The 22,163-nt window shown below is 39.8% G+C and overlaps 1 protein-coding gene across 1 annotated transcript in view; it reads right to left on the reverse strand.

Annotated features, from left to right (window-relative positions):
- The window catches only part of LOC145415628 (uncharacterized), a 181,227-nt gene that overhangs the window by 18,910 nt on the left and 140,154 nt on the right, over positions 1-22,163 (reverse strand). Inside the window, exons 36-41 of the mRNA XM_080284849.1 lie at positions 20,686-20,861; positions 16,416-16,522; positions 13,534-13,694; positions 11,679-11,809; positions 9,255-9,338; positions 3,983-4,144 (exon numbers count right to left, since the gene is read on the reverse strand). Coding sequence (XP_080140975.1) covers positions 3,983-4,144; positions 9,255-9,338; positions 11,679-11,809; positions 13,534-13,694; positions 16,416-16,522; positions 20,686-20,861 — 821 coding nt within the window. The remainder of the gene's footprint in view (positions 1-3,982; positions 4,145-9,254; positions 9,339-11,678; positions 11,810-13,533; positions 13,695-16,415; positions 16,523-20,685; positions 20,862-22,163) is intronic.

The following is a 22,163-nucleotide window of genomic DNA, read 5'->3' on the forward strand; positions in this document are numbered from 1 at the left end:
TTTTGAAGATAATAAAAACTACAATCAACCCCAAACTCATCTTTTATCTTCTCCCGTCATGGACTACAAGTGAACTGAGGTTATCTCCTCACTATTAACTAAAGCTCTGCAATGAGTAGGTAAAATAAATTACAAGACTGATATTATTTTTGTGGCAGCAGTGAGACCAAGGAAGAACAGATGGTTTAACGAGATTAAGCTTACTGGTAACCTGGGAGTTCCAGGAAGTTAGCAATGGGTCGCAGAATAGGCGAGTAAAAAAAAAAAAAAAGCAAAGAGCAGGAATGGGCCGAGGAGACAGACAGAGCAGCAGAAAGAGCTAGTGAATCTGCACGTTCATTACCAGCAATCCCTACATGACCAGGGACCCAGCAAAATTTAATCGACTTCTTATGCACAGAAAAACAGAACACTCAGTCTTGAATCAGGGTAACAAGAGGATGAGAAGCAGCACCTCAGAGAATAAAGTGCACTATGGGAATCGAAGAAGATAAAACAAGAGGAAGTGGAACGAAACATCGACTTTAGAGCGAAAAGAATAGCATACTAAAGTTCTGTTGTTAGAACATCCGCAAAGAAAAGATGGGAACTGGAAAAAGAGAGAGACAACAGCAAAACCAACACCACAAAGGGATTTTGAACCATCGAAAAGATAGGAGTAACAGATGAACGTGAAGAACACAGGATTATATGATAGATCGGTGTTGGATTTAAAAAGGTATGTGTCAGGTCTCCATGGCTGTTCAGTATGTATATGGATGTAGTTATGATACAAGGTAGGGTAGTGGATGCTGGAGCGGCCCTAATGAGGGGGCAGCGTTTGGAAACTTCCTGTTCTGTTTGCAGATCATTTTGTATTGTTTAATGAAGACGAAAGGGAACTGCAAGGCTTGGTGAATGAGTTTGGAAGAATACGAAAGAAACAATCTAAAAGTGAATGTAGGGCACAGTAAGGTTGTGGTCTAAAAGATAAATGAAGTCACTGAATGCACAGTGAGGGTGGATAGTGAGAATGGAAAATGAGAGTGCATTTAAGTACTTGGGTAGTGCGATGAGTAAGGATGGAAGTGTGGAGGATGAGGTAATTGAATGGGAACAGCAGGGAATAAAGGTAGCTGGTTCACTGAAAGCAATAGGGAAAGAAATAGGGTAGTGAGCATGGAAGTAATGTCACTGCATAACATTATTGTGATCCCCATTTTAATATATGAAGGCAAAGCCTGAAACCTGTTGGAAGAAGTCAAGAGTGAAAGCAATGAAAATGAGTTATCTGAAGGTGTCAGGACTACATATTATAATTACAAATCATAATAGATAGATAGATAAATAGATAGACAGACAGCCCTCTGCGAGCCTGGGAAAAGTAAATGAGTTTGCAAGTTACACTGAGGAAAGCGGACGACAGCGGCCAGTAAGGAGATGATGCAGTTAGTTGTCAGCAAACCATCCGGGAACAAAAGCCCTGGTGACCACACACACATATACACACATACTCACACACAGGCTTCTTAAACTTTCCATCCACGAGGAACACACGTGATACGTCTCCTGTTTCACCAGAATTTAGGAAAGAGAGCTCAGAAGGAGACAGGCCTTAGAAGAGACAGGTCACAGGGAGAAGGGCTTGGCAACTTGAGAGAAAGACAGAGAGAGAGAGAGACAGAGATATAGCTAGCGGGACTGGACTCTATATTCCGCTCTGTGTGAGAGACTTGTTAATATTTCCAAGACAAATAAAAATAGTCCCATACTATTCTTTACCTCTCCTGTCACTACATGACAAATGGGAAGCTACTCCAAGATATAAAAACCGCTCGTCCACAAGTCATATATATATATATATATATATATATATATATATATATATATATATATATATATATATATAACAACCACAAAGGAACCACAAAAGTCTTTTATGACATTTAGTCACTTTATGAGTGAAAGCAATGAAAATGAGTTATCTGAAGGAAGCATGTGGAGTTACATGGAGAGAAACTGATATATGAGGAAGTGAAGGATCATTAAGGTGTGGACATCGATGTGAAAGAATGCGTCAGGAGAAATACACTGAAGTGGTTTGGCAATGTCGAGAGGATGGAGAGACTAAGAGTTTATGGATGGATGGAAGGATGGATGAAAGAAGAGGAGGAGGAGGAGGAGGAGGAGGAGGAGGAGGAGGGAGACGTAAGGAGGGATGGAGTATAGTGGCATATGAGAGAGGGAGGTGTATAAGTTACGAATAAGTTCAAGGGAGGGCAGCGAAATGTCAGTGGACAGGACGACATGGAGAAGATTTGTTTATGGCCATCACCTACGAGATTAAGGCGTCCGGTTATAGACGGACTGATAAGGTATGCTATGGCAATTATGCCAATTTATGGCTTTGGGCACATTGCATGTAGTCTCTTAAATGCACCAATAAGGCAATCATGAAAAGATTGTATGGGGTATTTGCGACCATGATATTAATGCATGTATCTGTGATACAAATATAATAAAAGGGCTGATGTGTGTTGTTCATTTACAGGTAAATTCAAGCAGTACCCTGATCAATAAGATGGTGTGGACTTGCAAGCCCCACCTGCCGGATGGAAGGGTGATTATGTTCTGGTGCGCTATCAAGGTAGAGGCCATGGCAAAGACTATCAGTGTATATAAGTATTACACAACTTCACTGGACCAGAAAATATTGCATGGGATGTTTGCTTTTTTGATAAATACAATCACAAAGTGCAGCATGGGTTTCCAACCTTCAAGGAGCCTGTCCCTGACGACAGTGTCACACCTACAGACCACAGACCGCATTGTTTTGTTATTACAGAACCCTGAGTTTGTGATGGGGAAACTCAGTCTTCCAATGGTTTCACTGTGTGCTAATTTTGAAATGTGTAATACTGTCAGTACCTTTTCTCGAGATTTAACATTGTGTATAATGCACAATTTTCTAATCTTTCTTCATGCTCTGTTCTGTTCTCAGCAGTGTTTAATGTCTGTTTGAAGGTTTAAATGCCATTGACAAACTGATGTTATGCACGAAAATTTCTTTAACTGTAAACTCACCTGAGCAATTGCCCCAAAGCATGTGGCAATGGCTGCATGTTTTCTCATGTATCAGTGAAATCATTATACTGGGTAGCAACTGTTTTCATTCTGATTTCCTCATACATATACCTAACTTGAAGCAATGAACAGAAGTTTACACATTTGCCACAGAACAAGAGTGAGGAGTAGAAAAGATATCTGAGAGGAGCATGCACAGCTACACAGAAGAGAAATGAAGTGGAGTAGCATTGTTTTGTTGTTGTGGATGCAACTGAAATCCTTCGAAATACAAAGATGGTTTGACCAAGCGGAGATGGCAAAAAATAAAAAAAGACTAGATGAGTATGAAGTGGAGGAGGGACTGAATATGAGATAGAGGGATGGGCGGGAGACATGAGATTGGGGAATGAGTTGGGGGGTAGGGAGAAGCAGCCAAACAGCAGAGAACAGGCTGACATGAAGCAAATTTTTGTGTGCACCCCTTAAGGGATTAAGGAGTCTGGCCGGAGATGATAATCATTTGCATAATATTTGGCATACCTACTAATAATTTAATCCAATAAAACTGCCAGTATTGGAAACAAAGGCTGCTGTGTTTTGCTCTGATGCAGTAACCTCTCAGAATATTGACTTAATATTCATCCTGGGCCCCTGGCCTACTACCTGCATACCTACCTAAAATATGATAGACCCTAACTTGGAAATACATTTTTTCACTAACTTTTTTTTACTGTACTCATTGTCTCTGGGTAAGTCCTAGAACAAAATCCATTACAAGTCTAGGATAACTGACCTCAGGAACTCACTTCATGTTTTTTCCCTATCAAAATTGCCAAAGTCGAAACACCTTTTGTGCACCCTAGGAATGGTGGAAACTTCTAATGCTACAGTTTAGGGGTAAATCTAAGAGTGGTACCGTACAAAAGTAAATGCTTACCAATAGCTTTGTGGCGTCCTCCAGTTCTCCATCAACTGTGTGGCGTGGTTGTGTGTGTGAGGTGAGGGTCAAGAGGTGGTGCTCGTCACCTTTTCCACTATGCCAGGCCACGAACCCAACACTCTTCACACCTTCACACACAAATTCTTGCACACTCTCAAACTGTGGGAATGGAAGGCAAGCTTACCACTGTTATATATTTTTTTCGTACCTTCATTACAAATCACATCAATGAAAGGGCCCAAAATTCAGTGTGGATCAAGATTTTTAAAAAGAGGGTTGAAATGATAATGGTGGGCTGGCAAAACCAAAAGGGGTAGGACTCCCCCCACCCAATGAAAATTTTACCTTTCTGTCAGTTGGTCCATTTTAAAATATACTAACTGAAACTGAGGGACTGAAAGTTCAACAAAACTTACCATAATTATCAAATGTGGGTCTAACAAACTCCAAGTCAACTCTAAATCTATTAAAAAAAAAAAATGACATCCAGCTGGAACTGTGAGAAAGGACATCAACCTTCTTGGACATTTTCTTGAATGCTTGGAAATAATAAGGTGGTTTTTGTAAGCAGCCTAATACAGTACAAGACCAAAGTGTCATTCTTCACTGCAGATCTTGTTTGAAAATTAAAAAAAAATTAATAATAATAATAATAATAATAATAAATTGATATGTATCTCAAAAGCGTCAGTTCCTCCTAAGGAATTCAACAGTGCTAGACACATTTACGCTTTTACAGTTACAAGAATTGTGACATCTAGTACGCAATACAAACTTCAGTAAAAAAAAAAAAAAATGGCGACAATGAAACAATACAATTGTCCATCACAAAACCTCTGCTAGCAGCTTATTGGAAAGAAAGGCTTGGAGCTTTCTCATAAAAGCTTCAACAGCAGTCAACTGCCTCATGAATAATGGTAATTTATTACAAAACCTAGGAGCTGTAAAGGATAAGGACTGATCTGAGAAAGATGACGAACAGCTACAATCTCATCTAGGGACATGAAACAGTCTCCACTTCTTTAAAACAATCCACATAAAACAGATCATAGAATGGACCAGTGTCAAACTGCAATTTTTATTCAGCAGCTGTTTTGCAGTACACGTTTCTGATTTGCAGATTACAACCTCTGACAACCAGACTAATTTCTTCTTTATAAATTAGTATGGAACTAAACACCCAAGATTCAGACAATGCTACCTGGATGAAGTTTTGACTCTCCAGAGTCTGTGTATTATTACCACCTCTCCTGTTTCCTCATATGATGATTATTTCTGTTTTACCATCATCCATCTCGTTTCCCTGCCTTGTACATATTATTATCAGTCATCGTGGATTCCAGACCATTCCTGGTATTATGATCTGTCACCTCAGCTACGTGCCATCGACAAAAATGATAGGACATGCACCAAGGAGAGATGTTAAGCCGATTGTATTAACTGTGAACAGAACTCAACCTGAGGTGATCAAAACAGAAGAAGTGAGCACAAGTAACTTGTCCAGAAGTACTCTGCCAGACAAATGACTTGCGGATCAAAACAGCGTCATCACGCACACCATAAAAATGCAGGTAGTTTTTCAGAAATTCATAATCAACTGTCAAAAGCCACAGACAGATCCAACCGAACCAGGAGAGAACATCCCACTGCAGATGTTCAGAGCAAAGTTGTCATAAATCTTCATTAGTGCAGTTTCATCAAACTTGTATTTCGTACTTAGCAACTGAAAGGATGGGGCAACTCTTTTCTTCTAGTATAGGACTTTCAATAATCTTGGACAAGAATGACAAGTTGGTGACATGCTCTCAACATCAAGACCAGGCTTCTCAAGTAGGGGCCAGAGCTCGGCATGGTTCCAGGACTCCACAAATTTACCTTCTAAGAAGCACCTATTTACCATTTTGCAGATAAAGTCTGCTGAATGTTCATACACTCGCCCCAAAATTCCTCACTGAAGGAACCATTGTCCAATTCATTTCCTATGAGATATGTCTTAGTTGTGAAGTATAAAAAAAAAAAATCAGAAGCCAGTTGGGCATCAGATATGGAAGATGTTTTATCAGTTATATTCTTCCAACTGATCTGATTATTCATAACCACCTTTCATTTAATCGTTACCTCATACTCATAAGCCAACTATCTTGATAATACTTGGCACTTTGGGGTTTTACAACATGGAGAACAACCCTTCTCACCAACATAAACCTAAATCTGTTCTGTTCAGTCCAGTGCAAGCATCATTCACTCAGTTTCCCTACCTTTGACTACGCAAAGAACTGGTTGACCATACCACAGAGAATTATCACGTGCTGTACAATGACTGTTTACTACTTCAGGAGAATTATGATTAAAGACAGACCCAAGCTCATTATTATATATATTTGTAATTTAAGGCAGAACAGAAGAATCAACGTTGTTTACATGCTGAACAACTTTACAACACATTACATGAAGGTCAATAATCCAGCAATTTCCAAAGCTGATTATCTTATCATGAAGGGGGTTTTGGGATTTCAAATCCATTAGCAATCAAAGCATGGCTAATGATGTTGGAATAAACTCTATCAACCTCAACCTCAGGAATGCGACTGCAACCAAGAGGGGATCACAAATCAAGGGCATCTCCAGAGATGCGAGTCTTGATACAAGATTGAAAAAATTATTTTGGTCAGTCAAATCACAATTCCAAAGAAAACCATTTCAACTGGAGCTTATTAACCCAATAACAGAAATACTGACAAATTATCAGTCCACCAGACATGAAAATGCTAAAAACTTTCCAAACTCATCTATAAAGCTTGAATACACAACACTGTCCTAGTCAATAAACAACTGCAATTAAAACATTTATCAAAACTTATTAAAACTTAAAACTTTGGTCGAATAATGTAAATTCTTGTAAAATATTCATGAACACCACGGATTACTCATACATGAGTGCTAAACCTCCACCCTGATTGTTGGCAGGAGGCCTGAGAACACTTCTTATAGAAAACTCCGTGAACAGTAATATCTGGTTCACGCAACCACGTCTGTCAGATACAAAATGTCAAGCTCATGCTGGTTTGAAAACTCACTAGTATAGTCCATCTTGGTTCAACTGGAACTAATACTTAGAAAATTTTAACTGATGGGGGGATATTCAATTTTCTGAGTGGACAAAGTTTGCGTTTTTAATTAATCTATTCTCGTGGGAAATTTTAAGTGCACACATCTACATGAAAATGAGCCAGCAACAGAGAAATGACACCAGCCTCTCTATGCCTACAAAAGAATAGTTAATGTATCTGGGTGAGTGACCGTCTGTTGCCACTCGTGAGACTTACGGGCTCCAGCACAAAAACATATGTGGGATCATCACTATCTAGTACACTTCTCATGTTCGTGACCAAGACTCTGACAGTGGTGACACTGTAGAACCCAAAATCTATCTATGGCACAGCATCTTTCGAGACTTATACCGTTATAATTGTCCTGTTCTACAGTGAAGGAGCACACTTCAGCAGATATCTTTGTCATAACAATTCTTAGTTCTTGTACAGAGCAGGTTGAAAGTAGAACCACTTTACACGAGCATCTTAATTCTGTTGTTACTGTATCTAAAATGCTTGAAGTGATGTTCAATTTATTCAGGGAGAAAAAAGATTGTAGCTCAAGTTTGGCAACATTTTCTTTGGCCGAGATACTGTACTCTGTAAATATCATCAGAACCAAAACATTAATTCTTTGCTGTATTATTGTCTGCTTTAGCCATTTCTGTGGGCAGCGTAACAAAAAGGGCCCCTGATTATGTTTCCTTCCAACTATTAACTGGAACAGACTTCATTGCCTTCTCCACATCTCCAGTAACTACAGACACCCCAGCCTTATTCTCAGAGACAGCTTTTGGTTTCAACACCTCTACTTGCAGGCTACGTTCTGTCCTGTCACGATTCATTGTTGATGGGATCATTTTTTTTTTCCGGATCTCATTCCATGATTGTTGCAAGATGTCTGCTAATGATATGAAGGGATCACGGAGTTCCCTCGGTAACGTAAATCCTAATATCCAAAGTTCTCAGCCTCAAAGATATATACAGCATAAAACTATCTAGAGCACCTCTCAAAAGTGCCTCGACCCTGTGTAATATCAATCTCCATATCCATTCCGGTAGTATTCATCGCAGCTACCACAGTACCATCAAATTACCGGCCACCTCTGACAAAACTAACTATCATCCTCAAGGCCTACACATGTCATGTGATACCAATTACCGCAATGCCAACAGTTCAGTGCCTTGGATGACTCTGCAAGACTTCCTGTATCCCAGGCACTGAGTCATCAGTCACGCCTAGCCCAGTGAGCTGCCTGGGTAATCCCAGGCAGCGCTAACGTTGAAATTAACAGGCACCAGAGAGAGAAACACACACACACACACACACACACACACACACACACACACACACACACACACACACACACACACACACACAAAGAAACTGCTAGATACTATGCAGCACCCTCCCCTCCCCTCCTCCGTTGGTTCCACTTGCACAGACACCAAATGTACCAATGGTGAGCACATGAAGGTGGCAATAGGTTACCCCGCCTCTTATGGACAAAGGTAAGGATAACTGCTAATAAAGTAACTTTTCCCAATAAATGCTAAGAAAATATGGCTTAGCTATGCGTAACAGTGCACCTCTCAAACCTCAATGATAATGAAACTGGTGCTGTTTAACCAAACCTAACAGACCTCAAATTCTACGGTAATCTGATGGGCTGCGGAACTTTTGCTATTACTGATCATCATACACTCTTGTACTACAATGTGGTATATACAGAGGGGTGGTTAAGGTGGCACTAGCCACAAGTGGTCATCCTAGAATTGTGGAAATACCCTCCCCTCCCTTCCCTCCGTCCCCACAAATGCTACAGCTGTGTTTTTGCGGCTGAAAAGCTTTTGTACATGAACGCACTCCCACACTCCACTCCCCATCTGCTCCAGTCAAGTAATCCAATTCTTTACCTATTATATATATTTCAAACTTTGTACATCATGAAATCCCCACTATAGCAGTTTAGGTACTGACTACTACGGTGCTGATCAGAAGGACATATACACATGCTACTGCTAAGACCATTATTCTTCAATGACATTTAAAGTAATACTCAATTATCATTTAGCCTGGTTTCCTCCTGATTAATTCTTGCACAAACCATAAGAAATTCATTAGCTGCCAATGTATCATACTTTTAAGCTGAAAAATTAAGTACAATGTAATTTACCTTCTGTGCTTCATTGTTCCACATATACAGCTTTGATGCTGAACCTCGCTGGCTGCCCACAATAAGGTACCACTTCAGGTTAATCTGAAGAGCAGAGAGGAATTACTATGAACAAATAAAATCCAGTTTTACATAAAGCAGAAATATTCACACGAGCCAGGGGCCACAGAGCAAAACTCAACAATATACAAAAATTAAGACTTTAGGTACAGTCAACTACAAAAATTCATTTGTCTCTCTCATCACTAGAGTCCTGTTACATTTCTTTCGGACTCCTGATCCTCCTCCTCATTTACTTTGGCTAAAGTTTTGCTGATGCACTCGACATCTCAAAGGCTCTCAGTGTAGCCGGGCACAATTCTTTAATTTCAAGCTGCCCTTTTATGGTTTCTATCATACCTGTGCCATCATCTCTAGTTTTCTTTCCCATTGTTCTGTAACTGCTGCTGCAGAATGCCACAAATCTTCAACAGCTATCAGTCTTATACAGTTATCAATAGTGATCTTCCTCAGGGTTCTGTCCAGGGCGCACCCAGCAGGGGGGGCACCGGGCCTTGGCCCCCTCCCTTAGCTCTCTGGGTCCTTTAAAATTTATATATATTTATTTCGATAACAGCAAAACATGAAAAATTGGAAGGTACAAACAGAGTAACACATGAGCCAGCAGCTCCCTGACTCTAAACCTGCATGTGACCTCCATGTAATTATCGGATTACCTGACCTCACCTCACTACGACCCCCCCCCCCTTAGAAAATTTCTGGGTGCGCCCCTGGTTCTGTCCTGTCACCAACATTCGTCCTCCTATACATCAGTGACCTAAACTGTATATCTAACCTTATGACCCTTCACCTTTCCATCAGATTCTCTCAATCCCCAATGTAAGTTACTTCAACAAAGATGAGAAGGCTATGGCACACCTAGTATCTGACCAGGCTCAATTATCTGTGATTGGGGTAAGAGCAACGTTTTTAATGCATCAAAAACTTAATTTCTACATCTTTCGAACAGCTATAATTTTCTATGGGAGTAACCATTGATATTTAACAAAATCCATCTCAATCTGGCACCGTCTTTGAATATACTTTGGGTTTCATTCTCTCTAGATTTATCATGAAAAGATCATATCGCCTTTCTTACAAAATCAGCCTCCAAAAGCTTTGTTCTGCAAAGCAAATTCCATGCCTTCTAACCATGCACAGCTGTTGACTTCGTAGATTTTATTTGCCCGCGTTGCGTACAACTCTCGTACGTGGGGGGATCTCCCCAATATACAGCTTTTCTCAACAGGAAGGAGTAAAAAAGCTTTCCGTCTCCAGCTAGCTTCGTCTTACCGATTCGCTTCAACCTCCTCCTCTTCACTGCATTGTTGCATCTTTATCTTTGATATCACTTCTTGGATGGTCACTGCTCTTTTGAACTGTCCACTAGAGTTCATCATCCCATTATGGCGGGCATGTAGCACCTGCCTGGCAGCAAACTTTCACCTTTTTTCTGCCCAGCTCTCTAATGAAAGAGATAACTGATACCACCAGCCTTTCATGTATGCAACGATTCACCTCTGGAATAGTCTTGTCTATTTCCTTCTGCCTAAGACCTCCAGACTTAAATACAATAGGTCCAGGCATCTCAGAATGAACAGATCTTGAATGTAGCTTTTTTTTTTTCTTCCTCATTGAAGGCAACAGTCTTTTGTTTCTAGCTTTTACTTCCTGGTACCTTGCATTAAAAATGGTAATATGCACCACTTCATTAAGTCACAATCAAAATGTACTTCACTCACAGGATGCAGGAGAAGCAAATAGAGTTTTGAAGTTGACCAACAGCTGCATTCAAGACCATGGCACAGTAGGTGGAACACTGCAGGATGTGACTATTCGAATTCTGTACATCATTATACATCTAGACAAAGGTCATTATATTGCTATTTGGGGAGTTTCCTGACTGAAGGGGTTAAGCCTCCTTAATAATCTGAGTTTACTGTATTGCTATATAACCACCAAACCTCTGTACAGTACACTATGTTCCCTCCTTGTTTCCTGACCCTGCCTTACCTCATACTAAGGTAGCAAAGAGAGGTCAGGATAAAGAATGCTTACAGTCATTTGGTTACTGAAGTAGCCTTCTGTTCAGAAAGAAGAGTTTGTTATCAGGCTACAAACAGGGAACAATTAACTGAATTTCAACAAAACACTTTACCGACCTTCCACAAGACCCAGTGATGTGATGAAAACTACTTACACTGATACCATTACATACTCAATAATGAGACAGCGCCTAGCATGTAGTGTGCTGAATATTGAGAGAGTGAGTATCTGCGCCACAAGGGTGACATGTGAAGGTGTGACATATAGGACAGCTAGGCCTTAGGAAACAGGCTGAGGTTTATCATCAAAGAGAAAAAAAAGAAAAAAGGGAAAACCCACCATTGCCAGGTCGAGATCAACGGCACCACGGTCAGACCACTCCTGCGACACTTTGGTCAGTACCCCCGTGACAGCGTCATACCGCATCACACTTACAGCCGTCAAAGTACTCTCACTGACAACAGTAGTTTCTGAAACACCGTTGTAATGCACAATTCTTAAACATTATGGAAATTATTCATACGAGGGTAATATCAAATAAGCATGACTAATAAATTAGACTAATTCCTTCACCAGTGAATTTTTTACTGCCACTTCAACTCTACTTCATTTCACCGAGTGCAGCACCATTAGCGATGTCCTCAACACCTGTAGCACTGATAAAGGTCCTCAGTACAGGATAACCAGCTTGTATTGCCTTATTATATTGGTTCTCAAGGTAATAAATACAGGTTCACCTAGTGCAGAGGATTTGCATCAACACTACAGGTGCTGAGGACATCACTGATGATGCCAAACTTGTTGAAATGGAGTATAGGTTATTCATCTTATAACCTCTCTCAGCACTAAAACTTCTCATGCCAAGAATATGAAAGGCTGTATATGACTCATCTGGTTTATAACAAATCAAGCTAAATAGTGTGGTAGAAGCAGTAGTCAAACATTTACACTGAGAGAGTTAATTCTCCCAAATAAATGTGCACTCTGCAATAAAATGACCAAATTGGCAGCTGATTCAACCTACATTATTAATCAGGTAAAAAACATTAAACTTCCATAAGTTACTCCTTGGTAACTGGTGTTTGTCTTTCACAGTAAGGAGGGGTTTATGGCTGAACTGGATAATTAGCATGAAATATCGAAGACTAGATACATAGAACTTCAACAGCTGAACTTTTAATTTATTAAGGAAATGCCCATTCATGCTACATAACTAATGTTCCAAATTTTTTGTACAATTCATCAATTTATAAACATTGTTAATCCTGATGGACAAAAATACATCCATCATCTAATCTTTTACCGACCCAGGAACAGCGCTAGTTATCAACTTCCACAATTACTGCAATCAATATTTACTGAAACCAAGTGGTAGATGGTGGCAAACAACATCCACTCATTTGATGTAGTGCTACCTGCTGCATCCTATGGTGACTACAGAGTAGTAGCTTTGTCTTACAACTTATTATTCTTCACATTAGTTACCTTCTACCAACAGCCGAGTGGTCATACATTTGTTTCTGAACTGTTTCACCAAAGCAATAAGTCTTCATGTTTTACAAAATTTTATATCTGCAGGTACTGAACATCTACTCCATAACAATACGTCGACAAACTGAGTAATCACTTTCAAAACCCTGTGATGCCAACTTTGAAGTCCAACAAATCTGAAGCTTAGAAAATTTCGTGTAATATTTTATCCTTGCAACCACACCTAAAAAGTGGAACTGTGTTGATACCTGTACAACGTTTATACAAAGTTACAGAGGAGTATCATAACTATATATTGTAATTTGTCTGAATTTGCCTTGATATATGCACAGTATTCGAGTGAAAAAGAATATATGTACATTACTTCTCAATGAAGAAATCTGACTTTTTATTAGTTACCCAGGTCTAGCTATTGCAGATAGGGTAGGATCACCTTTCTTGGCTGGGAATATAATACTATAGTTGGTGCGAGTGAATTTATAATTATTCCGACCATCCTTTCTGTAATTCACTACCAACTATCAACACCAGAAGCGGACTGAAATAGTAACAGTACAGTATATCCATAACTCATGGCAGTGGGATTCTGATCTTATAAAACCAATATTCTAGCATTATCACGCATCCTGATGCTCATTTCCACCTGAAGACATGAGTGCATTAAGAGGAATATAAAGATCATTGCCAGTCATATGTGCCTCACCGTCAAATCCTGCTGCAGTGACAACATATGCCACCTTTCCAACGGTAAAAACTCCAGCATCTACCACCAATCCCAGATTCTCCTCCAACACTGTCTGCCGTGGTCCTCCTATGGCACCTGTTTCCACAGTCACCCTCGTCACTGCCGCCACTCCTACACATCTAGTGACCAGGACAGAAAAAACAATGAAAACTGCTTGTTTGTAGCAGAGCTGTAAAAAGTGTTAAGGAAACCAATATACAATTTTCTACGCTAAATTTGTTGCAATAAATGAGTGCTCAGTGTAATTAAAATATATTTCCTTAATTTCTCTTCCGACAGACACAGGTTTAGGTCTACACAAAGCAATCTATCTTCACTTCCTAGCAAGGCAAACTTACTGTAACTGCATTCAAAACGTCCAGATAGTTAATATCAACATGTATAAAAGATGCAGGACAGCCCTGTAGTACAAGGCAACTTGGGCAGCAAGATGCACCGTGTAAATCAAAAACAGTGTAGCACTAAATCATGTAGAAAGTATTACGGTCTTTATAGGCAGGAGCTTGCATGAGGATTTCCTACCATTCTAACTATATTTCTGGCAATAACAAAGGTGTTAAAGATTTCCAAGAACCCAGCAATTGCTCCAACTCAATGAAAGTTGTAATAAAAGAAAAACAGCCTACGACAAAAGTAAACAATCACAGAAAACCCTCCTCCCCACCCACTACGGAATTTTTTTTCCTTTAGCACTTTCACTGTAAGGTGGACACTCCAAGGATCTTTGGACACTCCAAGATCCTTCGACTGAATGACACTAAGTTCTCCTCCAAGGACCATGTTCAAGAAAGAGGTGATGCATCCCCTGACAATGCACTCCAAGGCAACTACAGATCAAATTTTGGTCAACAGCAAGAAACATTATTCTTACTCTACAAAGAATGCTAGTACATAAGGTCAGTGTTGCCCTATGCCTCCCTGGCACGGGCTCCCATCCTACATATTACCGTCTACAACGCTTTGTATATAATACAGAACGCCCCATACATCGCCACTGGCCTCATCAAACTCATTCCCACAGCTTACTTACAAACACTCTTAAGTCTTCCCTGCAGAGACAACGTTGATGCGAAGAGTACACAATTCTTCACAACAGCCTTGCCACTACAAGATGGACACACAAAAACATCTTCTCACATAGCACAAACATTACTGAACTATCTACAACAGTTGTTCTTAACTTTGATGTAATAACTTTTTCAAATGGGTATTATCCATTGGTCTGAGATTGTTTTTTTTTATAAGAAAAAAGATTATCATGGGTAGGATCTGACTACTTTCTGTACAAAGCTTGGTAAAGAATACATTCGATTATAGTGGGCACTCAAGATTTTGATATCTTTTGAAATTACATACTGCTGTGAAGTGGGCTTTTCTGGTATGCCATTAAAAAAAAAAAAAAAACTGCTTACTGACATGCAATGTGTACTGTCTCTAAATGAGACACGCTCTAGAAAACTTTCACCAATCATACTAGTAGTCTAAAGAAGCGTGTGTTCTACTGAACACAATTTATATGTACTCTAATTGAAAACCCACATACCGACTTCTGTCTGTAGACTATATAATCACAGAAAACACATCACCAGTACCAATATATTTTTCTGCTTTCTCCCGGTTTCAGTTGAATGGGGTAGTAACAGCCTATCTTCGTGTACTAAGGGGTAACAGAGGCAAAAATATCAAGAACCACTGTTTTACAACAATATCCCACCTCCAGATATTCCAACACCAGAAATGAAAAACCACCTACATACTCGCTTCACCTACATACTTCTCACACACAGTAATACACCTTGATCACATCATAGCCTCCTCCTCCTGACATATACCCATCTGAGGTGTTCTTATTTAAATAGAGATTATGTAGTGTTCTCGCAGCTAGGCTAGAGCAGGACGTCACCCAGCCCACTTCAGCTGCCAACTTAGGTTTGGTTTGGGTGAAATCTCAGATGACATGTGCCCAGCTTGTAGATTAGGCCCACACTATCACACACAATGGAGCACTGCACAGAAAATGCCACAGTAAAACGCAAATGCAACATCAGCAGTGAGTAGAACCTATGGGACAACCCGAAGCATTTGTTTACTAGCAGTCGACGGGTCTGCTTGATCAGATAGACCGAGGTGGGACAACAACAAAAACAACAACTGCTAGGTGCTTGGCCATTAAGTCCATCATTAACCTCAGATGTGCCATTAAAACCATTAAAAATATATATATATTTGGAGGGGGTGCACAACATTAGAGGTGTTCATACATGTCAGCACTGTTTGATGGGCAAAAACACCAGATTTGACCCACTTTCAATCATCACACTGAAGTAAAGCCACCGTATTCAAGGTTATACAAACTGTTGACCCCACAACATGTACTAAGTGTACCTTTCACTGCAAATCGGTACTACAAGGATATGCAGTATATATATTGTATATACTGTAGGAGAATTTATACTGAGGGTCGCCTAGATAACTTACCTAAAGGAGTCCTTAAACGAATACTCTTAATTTAATGAAAAATTAAGAGACAGTATGGATGTGAACATTACAGATGTGATGGGGTCAATAGGGATTCATTATAGTGGAAAATCAGCAGCAATGGGTGAAAAAATATATATATATATATTTTGAAGCAGGAAAAGTACTTGAGCGCACGAAGAGTGGCACTGACTAATGGAAGGTAATAAGGAGTGTCAGAAAGGACCTGTAGAACTTAACATGGTCAACCTGAATGAACTGACGTTGCAACAGCACTTCATATTTCAGTGTTAATAATATTCCAAAAAAAAAACACCGAAGCAGATGCAACCATTCAGACCACCTCCATAGAGAGTACAAACCTTGTGGAGAGTGTGAAGATGAGAGAGAGGGCTGGGACAGGCAAGTAGTATGTGGCAGCAGGGAGCAGCTGGGACGGCTCTGGACTAATACCACCACCCTTGTTTAACTGGAAATAATTATAACTATTGTACAGCATGTTCTTGTGTGTTCTTGGTGCTCTTGTTCAGTCTACAATGAACTGCAGAAAGCTGCCTTTCAAATTCTCAATGCTACGTATGAACCAGAATTGCCAGTTTCCTCCACTTTAAAACACAAACTGTGGAGAAAGTTATATTATCTTAGAACAGATCGCCAATTTATAACAATGACTGCCTGAAAATATAGCCCTGCTTTTTAACTTGCGTATTTAAAAGCTTAAGATCAGTACTGACTAACTAAAATCTAAACCTGTCTGAACACTGTCGCTGGTACGACCACAGGCTCAACTGAGCATGAACCCACTGGAATGTAGGTTGAAGTTAACCTTCTGTAGTGTACAACCCTCCAATTAAGGGACAGGAAGGGAGCTGATGGGCATCGCAGGTGCCCAGTTATATGGGTGCACTCCCCTCCAGCAGCCTGTTTGAGAGTAAAAATTTCATATTTAAGATAAGATTGGTTCCTATTTCTCCCATCTTTCCTGTCACTTCTTATTGCTTTTCTTTGCTTTACAGATGGCTTTACATTGAGTGATAAGCCAATTGGTTTCCTGTAAGCCAAGAAACCATTTACAACGCTGGGTGGTAACCATATAATCAAACCATACGTGCTCCCTACGTGTCAACAATTGGGTTGGTGGAGGGTTAGTGCCCCTCCCCGTAAAACAACTAACCCAAAGTCAAATGGCCACCCTTTACGGGATTATGGCGTCTGGCAATGGATAGATAGATAGATTGGTAAAAATAGTAAACACGCACAAGCGCGCTCACAACGTTAGATATTACAGATCTCTAACCATACACTGTAGCTCTTTAGAGCTCAAGAAAACATTTATAACCAAGAAGTTCTGCCCTATTTATAAGTTTCTTTATAGGATTAAGGCTAGGGACTAGCAAAATCTATGCACAAAGTAAAATTTCAACCCTACAGTATATCAAGGCTATTCACCACCTCTAGAAGCAGGGAAGAATTATGACACTCACATTAACAAAAGGGCCATACATTAATTTACCTGCATTTTTTCCCTCGATCTAAACACCAGGGTTGGGTACACGTACAGTACTTGTACTTGGTACTTGGACTTGGAGTTTAAAATTTTGGTTGTACTTGGACCCTAAGTACTTGAAAATGTACCAAGTACAATCAAGTACATTACTGTATATTTAACAAAATTTTATATATTCTATTGGACTTTATAAAGGTATTATTAAGTAGATGTCTTATGTAATTATCCAAATGTACCATAATAATATTAATCAGGTAATAACATGTTACTGTGGGAGTAGGTAGACAACACCAGTACAGCATTACATTATCCAAGAAGTTTGACTCATGTTAATATTCTGTCAGAGAAGCAATGGTTTGATTAATAAGTATACTTATATTCAAATAGCTACTTTCTACCTTAATAACTTAACCTTTAGAATGTGACGATCATTTAATTTCCTTCTTCGAAACAGATCTTTTGTATGGTATAAAGTACTTGTACTTAAGTACAATGACATGTACTTGGACTTGGACTTAAGTGCAGTAGCCTATACTTGGACCCAAACTTAATACACACACACATGAGAAATTCATATTTTATTTACCATTACATTTTCCGCTGAATAGATAAGAACAACGCAAAACTTTTATGTTTCCTTATTTTCACTGACTTGGTCAAAGGGCCAAACATAAACGATTCAAGGGCCGGATTTGGCCCGCGGGCCGCCAGTTAAATAGCCCTTGTATAGATGATAAACCTAATTAGTTCTAATAACGCTAAACATCTACAGCATGAAGAATTTTATGGTAATTATTCTTACTGTCACTAAACTGTATTCAGCTTAAACCTTTGATTTAAGGGGTTATGTAACTCTTATGATCCCTAGACAGAAAATTTTCCTTAAGTCAAAACAAAGTCAAAGTTGCAGAAATAATCAAATCTACAATGATCACATATACACTTACTAATATACTTATGGGCACCCCTTGCTTCAATACACTTTGCAACAATTACTGGCACAGAAGCTGTGAATACAGGGTAAGGGTTTTTACTCCTTTTTCTCCATCAATCTCTTCGTCCCCCCCCCTCTCTCTCTCTCTCTCTCTCTCTCTCTCTCTCTCTCTCTCTGATATAACTCCCGTAGCTTTATGTCCTATATAACGAATAACATCAATGGAAATAGTTCTCGAAGGAGGGTCTCAAAAGCGCAAAACATTATCCACTAGATAATACAGAAATCAAAGTGCTATATGTCTGCTTGGCGTCCATCGTATCCGAAATTACCACCACAGGATTTTCTTACATGTCATACAATTACAACCACCATCAGCACTTTGAGAATGAGTCGATGGCAAACAATATAGGCCTAACTGTGCAATATATACCCAACAAAACTCATGTAAAGTGTACTTAGTAGCTCAGTACCATGGTTTTGCTATAATATTAAGCATCAATGAGACGTGACTGTAGTAACTCATGAAACAATGGTATATCACCAGTATGATAACATCGAAAACAGGGTGATCGATAGGTATATCCGTTTATTTTTGGATATGCTTTTACCTCAGACAGTTCTCGACTTGCATAATTATTTTACGAATGTGTTGCCTACGAAGCTGCTTCAGTCTGGACAATATGAGCTTCGAATGAGCTGTAGGAATTTTAAAGTCGAATCTTAACCTGATCTACATTACACATCTACATCTTCAATTATAATTTTTATGCAAACCATGTTGATACTCAAACTCTCTACGTACAGTAAAAGGCAGTGATAATTAAGAAGCAAAACAAATTGCTTAGTAAGCTGTGTTACGAAGCCTTCAGTGCCACTGTGAATACGGACCTAAGGCTCGGCATATCAGGGATACCAACCAGACATGTTAACTCAGTTTATTTTCATCTCTCGTCCGATGTGCCAAATTTTATCACGCTAAAAGAGTGCCGATAATTTTTTTAGTGGGTGTATATCTCCATACTAAAGGGACTAAGTATAAGTGGGAAGTTTCTATCAAATCATATACACTCATCTCCAGCCCCTTCTGTAACTTTCTCCAACGCATCAGTACAGTGACAAATTACCAGTACTTTCTTCCCAGCTATCTGATCCTATGAAAAAAGATTACACTGGAATTATATCTCGGATGCCTTGCTGGGTTAACTTTTCTTAGCGTTTTGCTTGGGGGGGGGGGGAGATGTACAGTCAGGGACAAAAGTTTCCCAGCCATTCTACTTCATCAGCTTCATACTTGCACGTCTGTTTCCTATTGTAAAAAGGGGGTAGGGATTAATCTTGCTCGAGATAGAGATGCCTCTGAGTGTGATACGTGGAAGTAGGGATGGAGCTAGCTCGGTGGCAAGGGTAAGAAGTGGTTAGGAAAAGTTTTGGGGATTGTTAAGAAGTGGTTAGGAAAAGTTTTGGGGATTGTTACCCCTCGTGACAGAGGGCTCTCCATCGATGGCATGGGGTCTTTGCATGCATAATGTGTTAGAAGTGGGAGAGGAGGAGGAGGTCATAGCCTCAAACGTACCGATATGATGATTTAATGGATATGTAGTGTGTCTTTGAATGATAGACCTGAGAGGGAGGGATGTTAGGATTGCAAACGATGTGATAGGAAGGACGAGACTTAAAAGTTTTAGTGTTGAGATGAGATGGGATACATCGAGATGGTTTAGGCATGTGGAGAGGATGGAGGATAACTGGCTGTGGAGGATGAGGTGTGGACACCGGGTACAGCTGCAAGAGGCAGAACGAAAAAAGACCTGGGATGAGGTCTCTGAGTGTGACCTCAAGTATATGGAACTGAATTGGGGGAGCTGCCAGGTATCATGCAACGTGGGCAACCACAATTTGGCTGTCATGCAAGCATACTGATGGAGCCTTTATAAATGAATGAACAAAAGGGTAGACAAACATGCTAAGCCTCTCTAAACTTATCTAACAGTGGGAAATTACAAATGGTAGAAATAATACATCTTTTGTTCCTCACAACCACATTTCAATTCAATACACACTACACTAATATTGTTTTAATATTTTTGTTTTCCTCTTCTTACTGCTATTTCATTTCTTATTATTGTTTATTATTGTTTTTATTGGTACTGCTAGACAATTTTATCCCACTTGGGCAAAACTGGCTGACCTTATAGAGGGTGGTGTGGGGCTGGCAGGAGCATGTCGCATGGCAAGCTGTGAGACTGAGATACCCGGTGGTGTGAGGGTCGTGTAGGCTGATTTTAGGAACCCACACCAGATCGCCAAGGACACCAAGCTCAGTGTGGCTTCCTCTCTCAAGGTGGTCCAGAATCACAAACAGACCTGTTTCAACAAAAACCATTTCTTAATCCAATGTATTTTCTCCCTTGTCATTTACACACTATTTTCCATACCTTTCTCTGAATTCAAAAGTGGGGTACTGTTCAGCCATAAAGCAAAAAAATCCATTAGGAGGCATTTCTGTTCAATATACCTGTCTGGCAGCACCAAGAATAAAACAAGTTAACCATATTTAAGGGGTTAAAGGAACGTTCACAAAGATACTGTCCATCACTGAGAATATGGTTACAACATCGTGGGAGTGCTAGTGGTGCAGTGGCAGCACACACTTCAAATGAGAGAGGACCCGGGTTTGATTTCCAGGCCAGTGGCATTGCTGTACACTTGCAGAGCGAGAAGTCCCAATCCATAGTCTTACCTGGATATAAGTGACTGGTGGGTTTTATTCTGGGAGAAGAAATTAGACACTTAAATGGACAGAGACCCTTATAAATTTCATAATCTTCCTTCTCTATAAACTTTCCCAGTGTGACCTCAGCCATTGTAGCGTTTCCTGGCTGTAATCTTCTGCATTGGAGAGGTCTAGTCCTGCAGAGAACTACAAAGGACTTCAAAGTTTTATCAACCTAACCTTTTTCTTCCCCACCCTATCAATGAGGTAAGGTAAAAGTCAGAAAAAGTTTAACTCAAGCTGAAGGGGAAGAACTCAAAAGCATACCTGTAAAATGGACCAGACACTAACTCGCTATTCATACTCGCAGAATCCTGTTTTTTCTTCATAAGACTATTACCTTCAGTTGGTATTATTTTAGGCCACCACCTCGACATGGTCAACAGCTACATTTGTAGATAATCAGTTATGGCCATAATGGGCCTCCCATGGCCCCGTACTATCCCCAGAATAGCAGAATCAATAGGGTCGAAATTACTGCATTTTACACCTCAACGCTGACTACGTGTCCAGCTCCCTAGCATGAAGCGCATCGTTGTTACATAGATAGGCAACGCTGGGGCTTAGCTGATGCTGTGGTGGCAGCCAACTGATTTTAATGTGTTTCAGTGATAAAAACAAAACATCCACCTACAGTAGGAGAACAGATCCTCTTTCTGAATGTATTTGATTTACAGTAATTTCCCCACATTAGTGACCTAGAGGATCCCAAGAAACCAAAATATAGCTCAAAGTTAGATATTCTGAAAAAATGAGAAAACAGTACTTATATTGGGAGGAAAACCGTTACAGTGTTCTCTTCCAGAATGCATATGAATTAAGGTAATTTCCTACCATTAGCGGCCCAGAGAGTATTTCTCCCTATAGTAAAATTAAGCCTCCTTTATTGCTCG

Source organism: Coenobita brevimanus, chromosome 103 (assembly GCF_032717465.1).
Source record: "Coenobita brevimanus isolate Jiangsu-jjx chromosome 103, ASM3271746v2, whole genome shotgun sequence".
NCBI lineage: Eukaryota > Metazoa > Arthropoda > Malacostraca > Decapoda > Coenobitidae > Coenobita > Coenobita brevimanus.